Source organism: Pleurodeles waltl, chromosome 6 (genome assembly GCF_031143425.1).
Source record: "Pleurodeles waltl isolate 20211129_DDA chromosome 6, aPleWal1.hap1.20221129, whole genome shotgun sequence".
NCBI lineage: Eukaryota > Metazoa > Chordata > Amphibia > Caudata > Salamandridae > Pleurodeles > Pleurodeles waltl.
The window spans coordinates 1,535,730,634-1,535,754,582 of NC_090445.1; the positions used below are offsets into that span (position 1 = coordinate 1,535,730,634).

The 23,949-nt window shown below is 43.9% G+C and overlaps 1 protein-coding gene across 2 annotated transcripts in view; it reads right to left on the reverse strand.

The window, feature by feature from the left end:
- Positions 1-9,749: 9,749 nt before the first annotated feature.
- KLHL17 (kelch like family member 17) overlaps positions 9,750-23,949 on the reverse strand; it is a 170,001-nt gene continuing 155,801 nt past the window's right edge. For both annotated transcript variants that reach the window (XM_069241120.1, XM_069241121.1), the window contains exon 12: positions 9,750-13,875. In XM_069241120.1, the coding sequence (XP_069097221.1) occupies positions 13,647-13,875 (229 nt within the window). In that variant the 3' untranslated portion in view covers positions 9,750-13,646. The remainder of the gene's footprint in view (positions 13,876-23,949) is intronic.

The following is a 23,949-nucleotide window of genomic DNA, read 5'->3' on the forward strand; positions in this document are numbered from 1 at the left end:
TCCACACACATTTCTGCCAATCGTGGCACCAAAACAGAAATGTTTTCTGAAAGAATTCTCCTGGAAAGACGTTCGAGCCAGGCGATTAGCCACGCGCCAGCCCCTTGAACACTTCTCTAATTCTGAGCCCCATTATTGGTCCTCCCAATGCATCGCAGTTTTTAAAAGTTAGCTGCTGGAGTATTGCCCTATCAAGGAACGTTCCAATGACAACCTCGGGAATCGGGTCATGTTCTCCACATAGTTCCCGATACTGTTGCAGAAATACCATGTGAATATCCTGTTGGGTATAAACAAGTCACCAAATGAATCAGAAATCTGGGTGATAGGGTGTCCCCCCTATCCTCAGGTTGGATCAAACAAGAAAGTAATCACCCAGCTCTGCTCCTTTCAAGATGGGCGGACACCAGATGCTCTCTCTTATTAAGGACGAATAGTCTTTCAACCATGTTTGCATGGTTCTCATGCTCTTCCTGGAATCTGGGTCATACGAGAGGGTTCCACAAGATCTCCCCCTCCAATTGTCATATTTTGTATTTTGGTTGGGATAGGTCACTGTTAAGGGATTTGCAGAACCCCACTGATTGGCCAAGGCAAAATGCCCACACTACAGCCTTAAAAGCGGCCTACTCAACATTTATGTATGTCGCCGTACGGTGTTTAGCATGGAAGTATTCTCTGATCATGTCTGCCAGGGAGTCTCTGAATGTACTTTCAGGAAGATAGGATGATGAAAGTCTCCAAGTTGGAATGGGGGAATGTGCATCTACATTAGTAGTGGGTTGTGATCCAAGAGCGTGTAACCCAGGTATTCTATCTCTATGCCATGTTCATTGACCTAGGGAGAGTACATCCGTTTATCCAAGCAAACAAGGAGTTCATAAAATGAGCATTCCCCCTGACCTATATTTTGAAATCCCCAGGTGTCATACAGATTCCTATGGCCCATCTGATCCTAAAAGTTATGTGCCAGCCTAACCACTGGAGGATCATCAAGAGAGGGCACCGACCTATCTAGTGCATGTCTGCCACACAATTATAATCGCCCCCAAGAGTAGCTGGGTTTGGACACCGAGGGAGAGAACGGAAGCCAGCGAGTCGAAGAATTGTGCCTGCTCCATAATATGGAAAAATCGGGTTGGGCCCTTTAATGGCTGGAGGAAAAGCTTGGCCACAAAGTATAAGTACATAAAAAGCTGCCTACCCGTTGTGTTGCTAAATTAATTCATAATATACAGTACACCACAATCTACTGTACAAACATGATAAAGACTTTTTAATCATGCATTCTCTTTCATTATTTACTTAACATCTCATCTTGTTTGAAACATCTAGTGATAGGTGCAAATACTGCAACTGTTTTTATGATAACAACATAAAGAACTCCTACCCTTAGCATCAGTTCCCGCTTCATGTTTTTCAAACCAGTCCCAGGCACCTGCAGGTTTTTTAAGAACATGCAGCGGTTGTCAACAATAGTTTTAAGCCAGGCAGGGAACAGAGGCATGTATCGAAAGCTAGCCTCCGGTAGTTTCAGTTTTTAACAACATAATCTACAGAGGGTGGTAGTGGGAAACAGCGAAGACATAAGAGCACAGGTATTATGTTCATGTCTGGATACATTAGGATTTCAATCCCTAATAGTCACGCTAAATAGAGTGATGATAGGGAAGGACTAAATATTTTTACCAGACATAGAGATTGTGAATGGGTGGGACGATTTATGGAAAGAGAAACCAGGAGAATCTCTAATTAATGATAGATGAGGTGCTCATTGAAGATCTGGGTCGTTACCGTTTTTAGGGTTGAACGCGTAAGCGCTCTAGCCTGCTGAACTCGCTAAGTGGGCTTTTAACCATGCCCACCACACGCCCATCAGTTTTGTTGGTTTGTGAGCTTATCTTTCAAAAATCACGTGATTTTGTTTGTGAAAGACATGCATATGTCATGCCTTTCCGGTGTTTAGCCCTCCTTGAGCGCACCAGCCAACTACTGAAAACATACAAGGCTCCATGTTTTCCACGTGGTTTCTGGACTACTTTTTCTTTGCTACGCAGTGCGATCTCGCTGGGCAGTAGTCGAGAACTTTGCATGACATCGACCTTGTACATGGATAGTTGCATTTTTGCTGATACGTTTGACTGAGAGCAAACTTCTGTTTCCTTTTCTGTGTCTCCTTCATGCTCATGGTGGCCGTCGGCTTGCTTAGATAAAACTGTATTACATTTCATTTTATGTGGCAATAAAAGCCCCGTTAGGAGTTTACAACGCTAATAGCTCTAAGTTGAGTGAATGCGAGACCCATTGCATTGTAAATGTTTGTTCTGAGTAGCAGAAGAATTGGTGGTGTGTGGAGATATCTTTTTCCATATCCTTGTGGCACGTTTAGGTTTGTCTACTGGGCGTTTCCCTTTCTCTGTGATTTTTTTTTTTTTTTTACACTCCTTGGTTTTGAGCATACCCGTGTTGTGGTTCCTTGTAGATGTTAGCCTTCTGAAAATGGTTGTTTTCCGGCAGGTATTCTAGGGTTTTATCTCTGAAACGGAATGTATGTGACAGGCAGCCAGTGCAACATGTGGAATGTGGTGTGGCAAAGTTGTAGTTCTTTTAAACTTTAGAGAGTCTGGTTGCGGTATCCAACATGGAGTTAAAAGGATGCAATGTGGAAAACAAGGGTCTTCCCGTTGCCACTAGGTACAGTACTTGCTTTTGTGCAGAATAATGACAAAAACAGCACACTGTCTGACCTGAATACGGCTTTTCAGTCAAAAACACACCTTTTCATTTAAGTAACATACACATTTATGAATTCCAACAAAAATTTCATTTTTTTTTGTAAACAAACTTATAATTTTAGTAATTTAGCCATCCTATACCCCTTTATCGTGGCCCAGGCCTTTCCTGCTAGACAGGGTCGGACTGGGACAGAAAATAGGCCCTGGCACCAAAATAAAAGTGGCCCCTATTAGTAAATTAGCTAAAAAAATGAAAAAAGTGGCACGTTTGCAAATTGGGCCAGTTTTGACTCTGTATATAACTAGTGTTTAGAGGTATGGAAGACTTCGTGGTTTTGAGCTTGCTGCAATCAACGTTTGTTTTAATATCGGGGATATTGACAGTTAAAACCAGCCCAGCAGACAATAAAACACGCCCACAAACAACCAAAAAGACGACCTGTCAGACCCACTGGGCACTGCCTGATTGTCCTATAAGCCAGTCCGGCCCGGCTGCTAGAGTGAGATCCGGTCTCCTTTTGTTTTCTGTTCTGGGACTATCTCCAGTAGAAGTCTGTCCAGTCTGGAGGCCAATACACATCACCACAAAGTAGTCTCATGGTGAACTCTAGGGAGGAAGCCTTCAAATGACCAACACTGGGGAAAAAGTTCCCCCAATATTGGAGATGGCTTGGGACTTTCAAAAACTGTAGCCCTTGAGATTCGCCCTGGCAGTCTGCATTTGAAGGAAAATAAATAACGGTGCCACAGTCAGCACCAGGTTCATCTTTACTCAACTGCACACTGCTTTACACACCATGGCACTAAGGACAAGCACCACCAGTGGATCTAAGTGTGGCTGCCACTCTCCCTTCAGCTCAAGCTGAAGGTTGGAAAGCCTGAGGAACTGCATTGCTGCTTGATCTAAGGAAAGAGGGTAGACTAAGTTTCCTGTATGAGATGCTGTCCTGCAAGTGACAAGATGGAGGGAAGAAAGCCTAGCTGAATGGAATGACTATTGTGTGGACCAAACAAAGATTCAAGGTCACCCTGGTTCATCCGTCGCCTTCACAATTCAAGAAGGGCGAGCCTGCATCGTACCCAACCCTTCCAGTGTCCACAGGGTCCTGCACCAGCCTCTCTCATCACCATGTGAAACCAAGCTACAGTCAGTGTTCAATCCTAAACTCCAAAATCCATTCCTTAGGGTAGAGAGATCATTTAGGATCCACAACTGTTTGAATAGCAACCCTTGACCTGCTTTTGAGGTCAGGAGAAGCTCCCCGCGCCGCACAGCTCCACTGTTGTGCCTGTGTCCCTCTCCCCGCCCTCGCAGCTGCTACTGTGAGTTTGAGGCCCTCCTCCACCCGCAGGCCTCCACCTGCGCCTCATCCCTGGTGGTCTAGTGGTGCCGTAAGTATTGTGTGTCTGATTCTCACTGTTTATTCACTGAATAAGGCAAGCCCGTCTGCACCTGGACCGCGTTCAGTGCCAGTTCCCCTGGCCTCCGATATCCCCCCGGCACCAGACGCCAACGTCCTCCACGCCCTCAACACCGGCAGCTCTACCACCTGCTTCCAGGCCTCACCAAAGCTCACCCACGGACCCTTCTCCTGCCAGGCTGCAACTTCTCCACCCTCTGAGCCACCACCTCACACGCCAGAACCGGAAGCAACCACCTCAGGTGCATCCTTCTCAACACCAGCTCCGTCCACAAGCATGCCATCGAGCTCAAAGACCTTCTTGTCTCCTCCTCCCCGGACATCGTATTACTGACAGAGAACTGGATGAACCCATCCTTACCTCCAGATATTGCCATAGCCATCCCAGACGGTTACAAGATCACCCGCAGAGACCACACCAACAGACCAGGAGGAGGGATCACAATTGTCCACAGGAACACCATCAGAATCTCAACCAACCCAGAAGACACCCTCAGCACCGCCGAACACATGCACTTCCAAATCCACATCGACCCCAAGACCACCCCTCAGGGGTACCCTCATCTACAGATGCCTCGGACCTCGACCTCAGTTCAGTGACTCCATCGCCGGCGTCATCAGCACCCACGCCCTTGCATCTACAGACTACATCCTCCTCGGGGACCTGAACTTCCACCTTGAAAACAACAATGACAGCTACTCGATAGCCCTGCTCGCCAACCTCGCCAACCTCTGGCTCAATCAACTCGTCACATCTCCCACCCACTCCGCCGGACACATGCTCGACCCCATCTTCTCCGCCAGCAGACACATCGCCTTCAGCCACACCACCGAACTCCACTGGACCGACCACCGCTGCATCCACTTCACCTTCAATAAACCCACCACCCAACTAAAACCCTCAACAGATCCCAAGCCACAGCTGGAACAAGATCACCAATGACCAGCTGATCTCTGCCTTGCCCCACCAGCTGACTCCACAACGCTGAAGTAGCCCCCGCAACCTCTGGCAATGGATCGATGACTGCGCCAACACTCTCGCCCGATCAAGAAACCCTCTCACAACCGCGCCATCAGAAAGGCCACCTGGTTCACCACCGACCTCCGGACCTCCAAACAGGCCTGCCGCAAACTCGAGAGGAAGTGGCGCCAGGAACCGACAACACCCACCCACACGGCCCTCAAGAATGCCATCCGCAAGCACCACCAGCTCATCCGGGCCACCAAGAGATCCTCCTTGAAGGAACCTATCGACAACAACACGCACAACAGCAAAGAGGTCTTCAACATCGTGAAGGAACTCTCCAACTCCAGCTCCAGCACCGATGACATCCCACCTTCGCAAGACCTCTGCGACTCCCTCGCCACCTTCTTTCACCACAAGATCACACGTGGAGGAAAAAAACACTCTGGACCCGTCCCAATCCGTCTTTCACAACAATCACAGCATGGAGACCGCCCTCATCGCTGCCACCGACGACATCCGGACCCTCCTGGACAAAGGCGAAACAGCAGCCCTCATCCTCCTGGACCTCTCGGCCACTTTTGACACCGTCTGCCACCACACCCTGCGCACACGCCTCCATGATGCAGGGATCCGCTACAAGGCCCTGGACTGGATCACCTCCTTCCTCTCCGACAGAACACAGAGAGTCCGCCCCCCTCCCTTCCGATCTGAAGCCACCAAAACCATCTGCGGCGTACCACAGGGCTCCTCCCTCAGCCCAACACTCTTCAACGTTTACATGGCACCGCTCGCCAAAATCGTCCATTCTCACAACCTCAACATCATCTCTTACGCCGACGACACCCAGCTGATCCTCTCCTTCACCAAGGACCCCGCCACAACCAAAACCAACCTCCACGAGGGTATGAAGGCCGTCGCCAACTGGATGAAGAACAGTCGACTAAAACTAAACTCACATAAGACAGAGGTCCTCATTCTCGGCCCCACCCCCTCTGCTTGAGACGCCTCCTGGTGGCCGCCCTCACTGGGAGCAACACCAACACCCACCAACCACGCCGGCAACCTGGGTTTCATCCTTGACTCATCGCTCTCCATGACCCAACAAGTCAACGCCGTCTCATCCTCCTGCTTCAACACCCTCTGCGTGCTCCGCAAAATCTAAAGATGGATCCCTACAGAAACCAGAAGGATGGTTTCCCAGGCCCTCGTCAGCAGCAGACTGGACTACGGCAACACTCTCTACGCAGGAACCACGGCAGCTCTCTAGAAAAGACTGCAAAGGATACAGAACGTCTCTGCACGCCTCATCCTCAACATCCCCACCACAGCCACATCACAGCCCACCTGAAAGACCTACACTGGCTTCCCGTCAACAAAAGGATCACATTCAAACTCCTAACCCATGCCCAGAAAGCACTCCACAAGGCCGGACCAGCATACCTCAATGATCGTCTCATCTTCTACACCCCGAACCGTCAGCTACGCTCCGCCAACCTCGCTCTCGCCACTGTCCCACACATTCACAGGACAACAACCGGCGGTAGATCTTTCTCCTACCTCGCAGCCAAGACCTGGAACACCCTCCCCATCCACCTACGGCAGACCAAGGACCTCTTGACCTTCAGGAGACCCCTCAAGACCTGGCTGTTCGAGCAGTAGCAGCCCCCCCCTCAACCATCTTGAGACCCTCACGGGTGAGTAGTGCGCTCTACAAATGCATTGATTGATTGACTGAGTCATTCTAGACTTTACGGTTCTAGAAACATCGCTGGTTAAAGCCACCTCTAACCCTACAGAAACCGGTGACTCACCAGTGTACAACTGTTATCGTGACAACAGTGGCGTAACATTAGCCCCTCACCCCCACCCCCAAGCTCCAGGGGATCCCCTCAGCAGCAACAGTCTTGCACTGTGCTGTGGCCGACACTGTGCATGGGAGGCACACCCCAGGCCTGCGAGATCCTGACATGGAGGGTGTGTGTTGGGTGGGGGGAGTCTTCATGTACTCTGCAGGTGGGGTGAGGAGTTTTGGGAGTGGGGGGTAGATGGCCAAAGTTCCGCTAAGCCACAAGATGACAGATTGTTACCAAATACAGTACCCTGGCATCTGGTGGCGGCACTGCCTGCAAATAATGTCATTCTGGAAAGAGTTTTTCTGAACAATACAACCTACAACATGCCACCCCCCCCCCACCACTGACGCCGCCGGTGGCTTTGCTGGGCTATGTAATGGAGATACCTGTTGACTGTCAACATCTCATTGCCATGTTACTACTGCTAGCCAAACGGAGCGTGGCCATACACTGGATGCAACATATTGCCAGGAACACCTCGATGCATATTGGGATCTAATGCCTCCACGCTCCCAACCCAGTGATATATGGTGTCCCATCTAAGCATACCTACACACCAGAAATCTGTCCCCTCCACCCACAAACAGTGCAGCTGATAACGGGGTGAAAGGCACGATAGAGCCAGATCACCAAGTAGGAACCTATGCAGCAACTGGGTAAATGGTTTGTTCTCTGGACTATGTGTAACATGATGCATCCACAGATGTATTTCTTTAAATCTACTGTGTGATAACAATTACCTCTGTTCATGTACAATAAGTGTAAATGTATGTATAGTTAAACCTCCATTTGAATTGAATTTTACACACTTACAAGGAGTTACATTGTAATAAAACAGTTTAAGCCAGCCTGGTATACTTTTCTGGATGGCTGTCAGGTGTAAGGGAGTTTTGTGAATCAGGCATGTTTTGGTCCTCTATCGCTAACAAAAGAAAGACGTCTTCTAGGTTCTTAAGAGTAATCTGGACCCCAGTTAACTCAACTTTACCCTACACTGGCCACTGGAGGCTTGACACCAAGTGAAACCCAAGAATTCCCCATGATATCATTGGTCATGGGCCTCAAAGTTACCTGAAAACCTAGCACTTAGCATAAAGGCAGTATAAGGGCAGCAGGATTGTAGGTAGGCCCAGCTGGACCTTCCCCCCGTCGCTCTCTGTATGTTTCTGTTAAGCGTACCACTTTAGCTATCAGTTATTATATTACATTTATTTTCTTTCTATATTATTATGAACATTGAAGTTAAAGAGCATTATCAAATGTGTGCTACTGCATTTGTGGTGTCTAAATCCCTCCAGCTACTGTAAGTGTTGACTGATCCACCCCCTTCCCCCTGCCCTGAGAAAGTTAACTGAATGAATGAATACAAGTAACTTGGTTATCCAGTTGGAACCCTCTAGTGATATATCCTTGGGATACCTGTGGTAATAAGTATCGACAGGGTAATACGGAGTAACCTTTGACTGCCCAGGACCTCAACAAAATGCCCCACTGCATGCACTTAAACTGAATGACAAGTAAATTTCTATCTAGCGGCTCTTAACCTTTTGTCCTCTGTGGCCCCCAATGAATCACTACTTTAAGTCCAAGCAACAGCGGCAGCTCCTCCACTATGTCAGCAGCAGCTGCAAAATGAAAATAAAAACAATAATAAACAATGTTTATTATCTTTTTATTTTTCAAGACGTGGGGCCATGGAGGGGGAGTGGCGTGCACTCACCTCAGTGTGCAAGTGTGTTTGTCCGGCTGTCTCAGGAGCTCCCTCCAACCTGGCACTGTGTTGCCGGATTGCAGCGCGCAGGCACAGACTCCCATTCTGCCTCGGAGCCCAAAGCCAGGGTGCTCAGGCCAATCCCAACACTGCTTTCATGCTGCCAGCAGCATGAGAGCAGCGTTAGGATTGGCCGCACAGCAGGATGGGAGCCTGTGCCTTTAGTGGAGCCTGAAGACCGGCGTACGGCAATGCAGCACGATTTAGGTAAGTTTCTTTTTTTCTGTGTAATGGTGTTGACTTTGTGTTTTGTGACCCCGCCCCGTCGCTTTGCGCTCAGAGAAGCCACCCCTGTTAAGCAATTTCTATGATTTTAACCTCAAACCAATACACAAAAGTACAGAAAAAAGTATACTTCAAATACACAAATTACAAAACATTCTATTTAATTCACAAATGTGGGAGAAAATCGTAATTTTAATTCTCATGGGAACATTCAAAATTTAGTTTTATTTCTAAAAGACAAAGCAATCCAACAATCAAAGGCCTAGAGTAAGTTCTTGTGGATTCTAGATGACAAGTCTAATCTGGTGTGTGCAATATGCCTAGTGTGCTGTTGCGCAAGCCCCAGCAAATACATTGCCAACTCGATCACTAATGTGGACGGGTCAAACAGTGAGCTGTGACTGGCATGAGCACAGATAAATATATGCTGTAACACAGCACAAACAGCCAAATATTAACTGAAAACAAATTGTTGATAAAAGTAGCAAAGTGGGCCCTGGTTCATGATAACGCACTCCTCACTTATAACAAAAGTCCCTATCGGTGCATTTGACTAGTTCAGTAATCGGACGATGGCAGACCGGTATGCATTCCCGGTGATCAACAGGAGAATAAAATGTGGTTGTCAATAATGTGTACCAATAAAGGGTTTCATAGGCTCATTTTAGGTACTCGATCCTGATGGCCAATTGATTGATCCATTAACTCTCACTTGGCAGGGATCTGCAAACAGTAACCGTATGCGCAGCACCAAAGAAACAGAGTTCCACAATAATGGACCTTGAACAAGAAGATCTTTATTTTTAACTACATTTTAATGTGCTGGCCTTGTATTGCTTTTGTTTTTCCCATTGTAGTGCAAAATTTAGAAAAAAAACAAATAAGTTAGTTAAACATAACTTACTAGATAATAAATAAAAACAAACATTCACATTAAAGCAGCTTCCGTGCGAAATAAACTTCCCAACAAGAGGAGTCAAAAGGCATCCAACACAACAAAAACTGGAGTTTGCTACAATATATACCTGGGTAATGACTGATACCCATCACAATAAATACCCGGGTAATAATAAGATAAAGGCATGAAATGCTCCAAAACCTGGATGCTTCTAGCAGAAATACCCGGTTTATTTACTCGACTACATCAAAAAAAGGGGTATTAACAAAATAAAAGGCATCAATGCACCCAAAAAAATGAAAGCTGCTACTAACTGGCCTCAGCTACAGTAAATGCCTTGTTATAAAAAAAAATACCTGAAATAAGTAAAATAGTAGCGATACTTCTGCTTTCTGGCCTTGTTTATAAATGTCCCCATTGAGCCAGGAGTCAGTCACGAGGGACTTTGGCTCCCAAGAGTGGTTCAAGAGTCTATAGTTTCACAGGTGTTCCTCATTTAAGAGTCCCTCCTGGAAAAGGTAGGCACCAGCCGTGGCACGCAGGAGGGCCCCTGGCTGCTGTATGGGGGTTAGGCACCAGGGTACCGGTAAGTGGTTCTGGCATCTACAGTTTCCCAGGTGTGCCTCACCATGACAGTCTCCTGGAGTGGTGTCCACTGGTCACCAGACTCGTAAGCATGATTCAGAGAACCTTTACCTACCTCCTCAAGAGGATCCCCGGTTACTGTGTGCACCCTAGTCAAAAGCACTCTTGGTGCTAGAGTGGCTTTCAGGGGCTTTCACTGCCTCCTCGGTGTAATTCTAACAAAGCCAGCACCTGTTGGAAATCAGGAAGGAAGACACCTAACACAGACATGATTAAGGTGGGCGAAAGGTGTTACACAGGGGCATACAAAAATGGTGGCCTTGCCCACGTGCAATCCTACCATAAAGGAAGGCCTACAGACAACTAAAATGCCCAGATTACGAGCTATGTGGGCTCAGCGTGCTAAGGCAGATGACTTTTGCTTCATCTTTGTGGACTTTCCATCCTTCGGCTCTCTTCTGGATCTCGCACATAAAATACTGCTAGGCCAAGGCCCACTACTCAAAATGAACGATGAACATAGCCGGTCGCTACCAATCTGCAGGGGCTGATAGTTAAGCACCAAGAAAAACGTAACAAAAATTGCTTTATATCTCTCACTTTAGAATGTTTCCCGTATAGAAGAAAAAAATCAGCATGGCTGCTTCTGTATAAACTATAGTGAAGATTACAGTCCCATCCTCTGTGGATAAATCAAGAGCACCTGGTGTAAAAAAAAAAGAGATATGTCGAGGTAGCCATCGCCCATCCGAAGCAAGTGTGCTGGAAGATCTTTAGCACTCTACACTGGGCCACTTTGCTATATAGCGATTAGCAGTAGCACAGCAATACAGACTATTGCATTTGTGGAAAAATACACAAAGGTTACCCTTTTAAGGGAACTGCACAGTGTGCCAAGACATTCTCCCCAGGAATGGCTGCATGCACATCCCATTTCAAAAGTGCAAAACATTGCAAAAAAAAAAGCAGTTTAAATTTTTACTCCAGATTCGCTGGTAAAACAAAAAAATTGTGTCCATGCCAACAGAACTACAGATAAATAAATGGAAATATGTTTGGGGCAAAAATGAAGCTTATCTTGCAGTTTTTTTTTTGTTTTCGCACTTTATGGAGGGCCGTGTAAGACTCTTAGAATCAGAGTTTCAGTATCCCACCCACTGGCATAGTGCTGGATGCAACATTCTCATAGACTGTCCTTGCGAACCACATGTCACCACCCCAAATAAATTTGTGGCCCAATAGTATGCAAAGCTGGGAGCAGTCGTGCAGTGATGCATGACATAGCATGCACAAAGATGACCACGTCACCTCTAGAATCCAACACCTCTGGCACCAAGAAATGAAATCCTATTAAATTAACTCTCTGAATTCCCATTAAAATAAAAGAGAGAAAAAGGTTGGCAATTTCAACATAAACTGCTCAGCAAATAGTCCTCGAGAATATTGGTCTGTTCTGAAAAGAAAAAAAAAATACAACATTCCTTCATTCAACAATAGGTTTTCTTGGGAAAACCCAACAGATTAATAAATAAATAAATATAGCAGACAGTTTGACAGGTTCAAAAACAAGCAAGGACATTGAAAACTGTAAATAAAACAAGAAATCATTCATATTTTAGTGCTGTGTATGACTTAAGCTTAGAAGGCAAAACAATTAGGACTGGGCTGATTCCCTGACGGGCGAGTGTGTATGAAAGGCCAGCCCAGCGTCTCTAAATCAGCTTTTCAGTTTGTCAGAGGAACCAAGCTGCCAGGAAAGATCTACTACTGTGATAGCAAGCCATAGACCCTAGAATGACCGCACAGAAAAAAACCTGGCCACTGGACCGAAGAAAGAGGGGTCAGATCACAACCTGTCTGGCCACTAGGTTAAGGCTGGGAGTAGCCTTCCAGTTAGGAGTGATGGATGTGCCTCAATTTCCCAATTTTGAGGCACCGTTTTTCAGGTTTCATCATTTGAAAATAGATACTCCCTTGAATTAGCATGCCATATATTTTACACAAATTAGCACGGTCCATTTCTGAGATCCCTAAAATTCAAATACCACACGACAATAAACAATGATAACTTAAAGATAAAGGAGTCGCTGCACATTCTCAAAATACAAGAAGGTCCTCAAAATCCCCGATACAGAGGCTACAGGGTTCTAATGTCCAACAGCATCGCTTTTTCTTTTCTCTGAGCCCCATAAGTCGTTACATGTCAATTTTTTTTTTTACATGAGATATTCTTTCACAACCTAATGAGATAAGGCATCTTTCTGACGGAGCAAGCACTCATCAGTTGTTCTAGGAGATAGACATGAGAAGGTAGGAGACAGTCTCTAAAGAAAAGGCCTGAACAGCCCCAGACAAGCAGACACAGTAGGAAAAGTATTTTAGTATTTTTGAAGGGGGAAGGTGTGGGGGATTGAAGAGAACATTCCAAATGTGACTCCCCTCTCTGCTGCATCTGTCACGTGTTAAAAGGGCAGGTCTCTTAAAAAATCCAATGACAGGTCTTGAAGTGGGTGAACCATCACTATTCCTAGATAAAGCGTGTATAAGGCCATTCATATTTCCCAATTTGCTAAACAATTCAGCAAATCTTCTAAACCGAATCATGTCAAGAGAGTCATGTACTCACTCCAACAATGTTCTATTCAAAATATCACCAGTGATGAAAACTCAAGAAGAGGGAAAATGAATTGCCTTATTCGAAGACATTGGGTAAGAGAATGAAGTCTGTTCAAAAAGTGGGAAGCTGTTGAGGCATAAACCAGGGATATTCCACAAACTGTATTTCGCACTTTAAGTAACCTTTCTCCTCTTGCAATCGGTCCACATTTAGTGCACAAAAAACAAACTCACAAGCATGTAATAAATGTCATTTCTCAGTAAAGGCCTCCAGAGTGACTGTAAAATTAAAAATAAATTAACCAAAAAAGGAGTTTGCTGGAGACTAGGATGTCAGAAATGGTGGTGCACTGTCACAGCCAGATGACGATGTGCACCAAAGCGGTCCACCCCAGGGTGGGGGTGAGGGTCACACGCCCTGGTGCATAAGACAGTGCCTTCGTATTTTCTCTCTGCGGTGGTGTGTTCTCCTAAGGGTTCTGGAGGATTGATAACTGCACAGATCAGAAGCCGAGGGCATTCCTCTCCGCCACACATTGTAGTCTCCGCAAAGTGAGGTATGACCTAAGTCTTTGTCAAAGGCTAGTGGAGGAAACTGACAATGTGGGTGAGGAGGGTGGGGGGAAGTTCAAGAGTTCCAATACAGCCACACCCACACTGCTCCGCCGCGTGAACATGCAAGAAGCCGCCACCCATTTGTTGGTGCGCGGGTTGTACTTCTCGATGGAGTTGAGGCTGGAGCTTCCATCGTTGCCGCCTACAGCATACAGCCAGCCATCCATTGCCACCAGGTCGTGGGTGCTCCTGAAGGATGCCAAAGTTGGAGTGAGAAATTAGAAATGACCAGCAAATAAGCTACCGACCTTATAAATACATGTGGTATAGAACTCAACCACCCACCCTCTCCCAAGCATGCTACCAAAAGAGTAAAAAACACACTGTCTGCATACCTGTTCCTTCCAGGCATGCTACTAAATAGATTCAGGTAATCCCAGGTCCATTTAACTTACCCCTCCTAGGCATGTTGTCAGAGATGAAGGCAACTGCAAGGTGCTGGCAGCCAGTCTATCACAGTCGCACTAAAGACGCAGGTATTTCCAAGGCATAGCAACAGGGAAGTTAGGGCAAAATCAGTTTATCCATCCCGAGATGTGGAACACAACTGGCCTGCCCCTGACGTATCAGACACCCAGAGATAGGTATTTGAGTTTTAACATCTTCCTCTCCACCCAACACCAAGGCATGTAACCCTCTTGTTGCAAATCATAGACATGAAAAGCTCATCGTCCCAGGTATTCTAGAATTACAGAGAATACAAAAATATGTTCTTTGGAGTGCAGATTTTCATGTGGGTGATCCTTTTAGCTCAACCTGGTTGGTTAAGCTATACTGAGCATGGACTACTTAACCAATTGGTTAAGCTATATTGCAAAAGAAAATAAGAGCTGGTAGCAATCTGTATTAAAATCCAAATAAATATTTCCATACAGTTCATGATGAATTGTTTTATTAACTGTAGACATGCAATGTATTTAGAATAAAGTGCAATATTCCAAATTATTGCTGAATCAGGCAACATGTGTTTCGCTCTGGCTTACATGCACTAGTCTTTATTATGGTTGTATTAGACAAAACATTAACAACAAAAAAAAACTATACAAAAGAAGAGCGGCCAGTTGGGAAAAATCTGTTTTAAAACAAACTGTGCTAGTGAAAGGGACAGATTAAATACCACTGTGCTCATACTTCAAGAATCATGTGCAAACTTTAGTATTAAGATATTGGTACGTTGTGTTCATGCTGAGGTCTTGAGCTCACATTGTTCTGATTTATTATGAAGATGGTATAAAAACCACTTAAGATATGTAGGAAAGCTACGTTTTCTGCTTGGTCACACCCGATTTTGTTTGTACCTTTTCCTGGAAGGTACATTTTTGCTGGCTTTAAAACTCCGTGAAACACACAAAATGTGACAAAAGGGACACCTGCATTAAGTCAAATCACTGGCAATCAAACTGGGTAACCTTACAACCCATCATTATTTTGCCCACCACACTAGCTCATATTAAAACACCCACATGCAAATCAGTCTTGGTCCTGATCCAATAAGAATAGTCCAGCTCTGTGCCCTTTACCCGTGCTCATCCATAGTGATGTGCTTCTGCTCCACTATTTAACATGGTAGAATTGACTTTTTCCTGATTAGCACATTTAACTTGCGTGCAGGTTCCTCGTACATGATGTAAAAAGTTTATTCTGGACCTGGAGGTTAAATGCCACTTCTGGATAGCAGCACATATTGTGACATCCACTTTAGTGGTAGTGAAAGTAAAATGTTACTTACCCAGTAGACAGCTGTTCAGGGCATGTTGTGCTGTAGATTCACATGCTTTGCTTAAGTCTTCCATCTAGTGTTGGTCTTGGAGTGTTGCAAGTTGTTTCTGTTTGAATAATCTTTTCGAGTCACAAGATTGAGTGACTCCTCTCAGTGACAGTGCGCATGGACATAGAGTCCTTTATTAGATTGTTTTCCCACGGGCAGGGAAGGAGTATATATATATATAAAAAAAGGATGTCCATTCAGTGTATGTACAATAATGTAGAAGAATTCTACCATAATGACCACAGGCTTCCGGGAAGAAAGGATAGCACAAGTGAATATACAGCACTACATGCAACAAACAGATATCTACTGGGTAAGTAACATTTTCCATTCAATGGCAGGTTTTGCTGTAGATAAACATGCTTTGCATAGACTGTAAAGCAGTCCCCCTCCAAGTAAGCAGTAGCTAGACTATAGGAGTTGAATTAGCCTGAAAAAGTATCCTAAGCACTGCCTGGCCAACATTTGTTTGTTGGTGAGCTAAAACATTTACCAAATAGTGCTTAGTGAATGTGTGTGGCGTAAACCAAGTAGCAGGTGTGGGACTGTTTCCTAAAAACCCAATAGAAGCACCTTTCTCCTAGTAGAATGTGCTCCAGGTAACTGTCTTTAAGCTTTTAGATAACAAGTTTGAATACACTATCAAGCTACCTATCCCAGGTTTTGAAATTGATTTGCCTTTGTTAGGCACTGAAAATGCTACAAAAGCTGTTTAGATCTTGAAAAACTTTTGGTCCTATCAATGTAATACACAAGAAGCTCTCTTAACATCTAATGTGTGCTCTTTCAGCGACGGAGTCTGTCTGTGGGGAAAAAACTGGTAATTCAACTATTTGGTTAAAGAGAAATGGTGAAACTACGTTTGGGAGAAATTTAGGGTTTGTCCTAAGGACTACTTTATCTTTATGTACTTGGAAAAAGGGTTCTTCTAATGTGAAAGCTTGTAATTCACTTACATGTCATAGGGAAGTGATAGCCACTAAAAAGGAAACTTTCCATGAAAATTATTGCTAAGAACAGGAGTGCATGGGTTAAAACGGTGGAACCATGAGTCTAGTAAGAACAACATTAACATTCCATTCTGGAGCTGGAGGAACTCTGGGTGGAATAACCCTCTTAAGTCCTTCCATAAATGCTTTTATTACAGGAATTCTGAACAAAGAAATGTTTGGTCTGTTTTGGAGGTAAGCAGCTATAGCTGCTAAATGACGTCCAATAGATGAGTATGCTAAATTTGCCTTTTGTTAATGTAGCAGATAACAAACAATTACTAACACTGATGCTTTGAGTGAATCAATGTTTTTAGGTTAACAGTAGCATACAAAACGTTTCCGTTTTGCAGCATAACAATGTATAGTTGTAGGCTTATGTGCCTCTCTAAGAAAGTGCATATATTGAGGGGGACGTCGTACATATCCAAACTCTATGACTTCAGGACCCATATCACAAGATTGAGTGTTTTGGGGTCTGGATGTCTGATTTGACCTTGCTTTTGAGTCAAAAGGTCTGGTCACTTGGGAAGTTTCTGGTGGGGGAACCATCCGCAGATAAAGTGTTGAGTACCAAGGCTGACGTGCCCAGATGGGGGCTACAAGGATCATGGTGAGTGATGTTTGTCTCAGTTTGCGAACCAGAAATGGAATGAGTGGGAAAGGCAAAAAAAGCATAAGCAAATATCCCTGTCCAATTCATCCATAGAGCATTGCCGCTGGACTGAGGATGTGGATATCTGGACGCAAAGATTTGGCATTTTGAATTTTCTGTGGTAGTGAAAAGATCTATTTCTGGTGTTCCCCACAGGTGAAAGTATTGGTGAAGTACTTGTATGGGTGAAGTTCCCATTCGTGGACGTGTTGCTGTATCTTGCTTAGGAGGTCTGCAAACTGATTGTCCATTCCTTGGAAATATTCTGCCAGTAACTGAATGCAATTGTGAATTACTCATTTTCAAATTGTCTGAGCTAGAAGGGACATTTGAGAGGATTGTCCCCCCCCCCCCCCCTTTTTCTGCAGATAATAAATGTTTCTTATGTTGTCTGTATGGACTATAACCACTTTGTGGGAGAGTTGTGGCAGAAATGCTTTGAGCGCTAGAAAGACTGCTAGTAACTCCAAGTAGTTGATTTGGTGAGTTTGTTACATGAGATCCCATCTACCCTGTATTGTAAGGTTGTAGAGGTGAGCTACCCAACCTATATTTGATGCATCTGTAGTGAGAGTGATTTGAGGCAAAGGGTCTTGAAAGGGCTGCCCCTTTGAAAGGTTGGTGGGACTTCACCATTGCAGAGAGTGTCGAGTCTCGTGGTCCAACAACACTAGATCCAGGAGAGGACCCAGTGACTGAAACCACTGACAAGACAGACACTGCTGTAATGGACACATGTTTGGTCTGGCATGAGAAATGATGGCAATGCAGGAAGCATCATCCCTAATAGCTGCATCACTAGTCTCACTGTGTAATTGTGGTATCTCCTGTAATTGAGAGAGAAGATTTTGGAGAGCTTGATTCCGTGCTGGGTTTGAATATGCCAACCCTGAGTGAGTATTGAGAATTGCTCCCAGATAAAACTGTATCTGTGAGAGTTGGAGATGGGATTTGAGAAAGTTGATTATAAATCTCAGAGTGTGTAGAAGGTTTACTGTCTACTGAGTATGCTTCTGACATTGTTGGATGGTATTGGCTTTGATGAGTCAATCGGCCAAGTATGGGAAAACGTGAATATGTCGTCTTCTGAAGAAAGCGGCCACTACCGCTAAGCATTTTGTGAATACCCTGGGATTGGTTGTTACCCAGAATGGTCTTGAATTGATAATGTTTTCCTGCAATGAAAAATCTGAGCTATATGCGATGTGCTGGATGTATGGGAATGTAGACATAAGAATCTTTGAGATCTAATGTTGTCATGTAATCTCCTTGTTGCAATAGGGGAATAATATCTTGCGGAGTGACCATATGAAAATGCTCTGAAAGTATGTATAGGTTGAGAGGTTTGAGATCCAACATTGGTCTTTATGACCTGTCTTTTTTTGGTATAAGGAAGTATAGGGAATATACTCCTAACCGTTGTTGAGACAGGGGAACTGGTTTTATAGCTCCTTGAGGAGGGATTGTACCCCTTCTTTGGAGAATGGGGAGGATTGTGTGAGAGTATGTGAACATGAGGGGAGATATTTGGTGGGGTGTAAATGAGTTCCATGTTGGATAATTGTTATAACCCAATGATCTATGGTGATATTGGACCACTAGGGATAGAAATCTGCTAGTCTTACCCCCCTCTGGAGAGGTGTTTGCTGTGGGGATTTGTAAGAAGTCCCTGTCTTGTATTTGTGACAGAACCAGAAGAGGTGGACGCCTTACCTCTGTCTTTATTGTTTGTGCCTCTGTAAGAGTGTCTGAAGGAACCTCTATTATAAAAAGGTGTTCCTTGTTTGGTTTGGGAGGTGGAAGGCTCAGTAGATGATGTCTTGAAACCTCCCCTAAATTGTCACCTACAAAAATTGCCCCTACTTGGTGTGGTTAGTAAGGTCCCCATAGCTTTAGCTGTTTATGAATCTTTTTTCAGCTTGTCAATGGTGGTATCAACTTCTGGGCCAAATAAGTGTTCTTTGTAGAAAGGCATGTTGAGAACTGCCTGTTGTATTTCTGGCTTGAAGCCTGAGCACTTCAGCCAAGCACGCCTTCTTATAATAACACTGATGTGCTGCTGTATTCGCTGCATCAATAGCACATCTAATTGAATTGTTTGAGATGGCCTGCCCTTCTGAGACTATCTCCTGACCCCTTTTTTTATATTCCTATGGAGCACACTGGAGCAGTTCCTCCATTTCATCCCAGTGGGCCCTATCATACCTTTCCAAGAGTGCCTGAAAATGTGCAATTCTCCAATGATTAGCAGTTTGCGAATCTACCCTTTTGCCTGTGGCATCCAGTTTTTTGCTCTCCTTATCAGGAGGAGAAGCATCTCCTGTGGACTGACAGCATGCTTTTGTGCCACACTTACTACTATAGAATCAGGAGGTAGTTGTGATTTTATAAATATTGGATCGGAGGGTGCTGCTTTGTACTTTTTATTGACCCTTGGTGTAAAAACTCTTGCCCTAACAGGTTCCTTGAAGATCTAGGTGGCATGTCTAAGCATACCTGGCAGCATTGAAAGGAACTGGCTCTCTCTAGGAAGGCTGGTTAATGTATCAAAGAGGAAAAACTCTTCGATAGGGTCGGTGTGCATATGTTCATTATGGTATGCCGCTGCCCTTGCAATAACCTGATTGTATGCTATGCACCCTGAGGGGACGAGGGCTTGCTGGATATAAATCAGGCTCCTTAGGGAGTATGTGATCTGGATCATAAAAATCTCACGGATCTACATCCTGTAGAACATTGCCTAAATCATCTCCATGAGGTGATGATGACCCTTGTGGAGAGAACTATGGCTGTGTTAAAGATGTAGGAGATTGTGGTGGTGGAGAGGTAAGAGGAAGTAGAAGAGAGTGAGTAGAAGTACGTGGAGAAGGCTGAGGTTGATCTGGAGCCTTGTCTTTCTCCTTGGAGACTTTTTTTAGGAGAAGGAACAGTGTCTAATGTTTCTTGAAAGGTTAGTCTCCTATTAATAGAAACAGGAGAAGATGCAATTATTTCCCCTGTTCCCTTTTGTATATGGATCTTGCACTGGCGAGCGTCCATTACGTCTAAAATGGGATCCACTAATGAAGTCCCTTCAGATGAAATAGTGGAATCTTTGGAAACCATTATCCTTGGCTCCTAAGTTTTCAGAATTTAAGCCTTTATTCTAACAGAAGCCTTCTTTTTCAGAGCTTAAATGCTCAAATTGAAAGCTCGAATCGATCCCAAGATTGGGTGGGATGCTGCTGAGTACTTGGTCAGTGCCGAAGACATCTTGGCAAGTTTCGGAGCCAAACCAGAGGGTGGGGTATCCAAATGCAAATTTCGGATCCTACCATGGCCCAAAAGCAATGGTGGACTGATGACCAGTTTGGAAGTCTTTTTCAAAGTCTTTATGTGTGAAGATGGGGCTGGTGTACTCACGTATTATTCTGCTGGAATCGACTGGCTCTCAATGTCAGAATCAACGTCCTACTCAAAGTCTCGGATCGAGAGGGCTGCCTGATGTCCAATTTCCTCTTGTGCATGTTCCTCTCCAAAGATGTTGAGAGTATCTTTCAGTGTCTTTGACGCCATCTTAAGCAACCTGGTCTTTGGTCCCGGAGAGTCTTTTTACAGCGAAAAGCTCTACAAGCTTTGCAGTTTTCCTCTTTATGTTCCGGGAGAAGCACAAGTCACACACAAAGTGTTGATCAGTGTGCTAGAACTTGGAGTGGCATCGAAGACCGTACCTAAACTAAGTTCATTCCATTAGTCCTGCATTGTTTGACAGCACTTGACGGAGTAGGCCCAAGAAGGGTGTGGACGCCCCTAAGGGCGTTGAACTGACCCCAACACTGAGAATCGGATCGATTAGTTTATGTCTGGAAATACGCGATCTAAATATCATACCATCAGCGAAAGAAAGACGGAAAGGAAAGTTCGAAAGAGACCAAAACAAAATCTACCGAAGCGAGAGGAAACATGTCCGAACCCTACGACGGTGAGAAAACAATCTAAATAAGGACTCGATGCCCAAGTGCACTATCACAGAGAGGAGGAGTCACTTGATTGTGTGACTCAAAAGGATTCTTCAAACAAAAACAACTTGCAACACTTTGAGCTCAACACTAGATGGCGAACTTATGCAAAGGGTGTGTATCTACAGCCACACATGCCATCGAACACATGGCTTCAGGCATACCCTGTGTAGCCAGACGGTAACATGCAAAACATACACTATGACTAGTCAATATAAAAACTTTTTGACAAGTAAAAACATCCCTTTTAATATTACTAAGTAACCCCTAGTGAAGCCTTACAGCATAAAAGGTGGGCTGCATGGTATTTAAAAGCAGAATATGTAGAAGGTAAATATTACCATGTACCTACAGTGACAAGACTCTACAAAGCTATTTTCACTTTGGCAGGCCTAGCAGTCCTGTGTAGAAAACCAGAGTAAAGATTAAAATAATTTTACTGTATCTTTGGAACAGGACCAGCTAGAAAAATAATTGAAGCACTACTTTCAATAGTTAATTAAGCACAATTCAATGGTGAACTTTGATTGTATTAATTATTAAAGAAACGTAAGTTACTCTTTACCTGCGTTAACTCTCAGAAGGCTAATTAGGATAAGCCTCTGCTAGCTGTCAGCCCGTGTTCAGCCTTAATTAGGGGTAAAATAAAGGTGTGAAATGCCTCATAGGAGCTATCAATAGGCTGATATGCAAGGGTAGAGGGGATTCCTCTGAACTCCACAGAATATACAGGGTCAGGGCTGCGGGCATAATTGTTTACACAAAAGTGTCAAATCCTTCTTGACATGACTGTAGAGTAACATGTAACATAAGAGATATACTTGAAAGAGAGAGAACATATTTCCAAGGCAATTCTTGTGAATCCCCTGTCTGGTTGCTGAAGGATCATGTTTTTGCTCTCCCAGACTTCTGTCTCTGGATCTGTTGTGGGTACAGTGCCTGCCTCAAACTGGATTTGCAAGTTGTCCACATGACAAGTCTGGTTTACATCAAATTCTTTGGAGAATTATATTCTGAATTATATTGTAATGAGATGATAGTAAACAAAAAATCTAGGACTAAATTATGATGCTCACAGAAAAGCTAAAAACAGGGCCAACGATCAAATAAACCAGTCATGTCGGTCTGTGGTTCGTTTTGTGTTGGAATATGAACACCGGCGCTGTAGTAGAAAACCGAGCGCTGCGATGTTGGTGTGTCATGAGCATTACACATAGAAGGCTGTATGCGATAGCCTGTAACCGGTTACCAATACGTCACTGGACTTAATGCAACTACATTTTTACATGGTACAACAATTAATTCTACTTATTTGATGTTTTGTCTCTCTATCGTGGCTATTAACAGCAACAAGAGATTTTTTTTCTGCCTATGTCGCCCACATGCCTACCTTACTTACAATTTGTGTTCGTAAAAGAGAAATTGACAACACCCCACAGCACAGTAACTTTTAAACCATGTGGGTTCACAGCTTCCGAAGTTTATACCTTTTTCCAAAAAATTGACTATTTATGTGTATTTAAAATCACCGACAATTCCTTTTCTTGGTAGCACATAACACAGTTGAACTTCATTGCCAATTCATAGTCAATTCCTATTACTAATTGTGTTTTGTTTCGATCTTCCTCAATCAAAATAATATGAGCTCACATCCTGAGGACACAAACATTTTGCTAATACCTTTTTACAAATGAGCTACTATCCAAATAAAATAACAACACTAATTAACACTATACACCTCACCAGTAGAGTCCAGTGCTATTTCGGCCACGTTTTGCCTCTTACAACCTTGATAAAGCTCCAGGGCACCTACTGCAGATTGAAACATGTATCTGCATAATTAACACCAATTTTGAGTACTGGAAAATATCCTCCAAACATTGAATGTGCACAACAAGTAAAACATTCAGGATGAAACTCTTGAACGGTGTGAAAACACCAATTTGAATTGTAATATGGAACGTTATGGGCTTCTATTCGAATACTAAAGAAATTACATTCCTGCACATCATACTTCATAGACACACTATCCCACCCAGCCTGGCCTTCTGAGGCATGCATTACTGAGTTCAACCACAGCATCTAGAAAGTGCTTTGAGTCCATAATGCTAATGCTAGTTCCACTCCAATCAAATGACACTTTGAGGATATAGATAGTTCCACTCCAATCAAATTACTCTTTGAGCATATATATATATATATATATATATATATATATATATACATACACACACATATATATATATAATTTTTTATATATATATATATATATATATATATATATATATATATATATATATATATATATATATATATATATATATATATATATATATAAATAAATGGCACTTCCCCAGTATACATCTGTTCGTGGGACGTAGTGCTGCAGATTCACATGCTTAGCATAGTCCGCCATCTAGTGTTGGGCTCGGAGTGTTACAAGTTGTTTTTCTTCGAAGAAGCTTTTTCGAGTCACGAGATCGAGTGACTCCCCCTCTCGGTGATAGTGCGTAAGTCCTTTGTTAGATTGTTTTCGCAAAGAAGGGGGAAGTAAGGAGTGACGAATTGTATATGTACATATATATAGTAAGTAAAGAAGAGGTCCAAGCAATGTATATACATAGTTACATAAGAAAAATACCACAACAGCTACAGGCTTCCGGAGAGGAGGGAGGGCGCATGTGAATCTGCAGCACTACATGCCACAAACAGATGTACCCTGGGTAAGTGAAATTTTCTGTTCAATGCCATGTGTAGCTGCAGATACACATGCTTTGCATAGACTTAAAAGCAGTACTCTCCTAAGTAAGCGGTGACTAGCCTGTAGGAGTTAGAGTAGTTTGAAATAGTGTT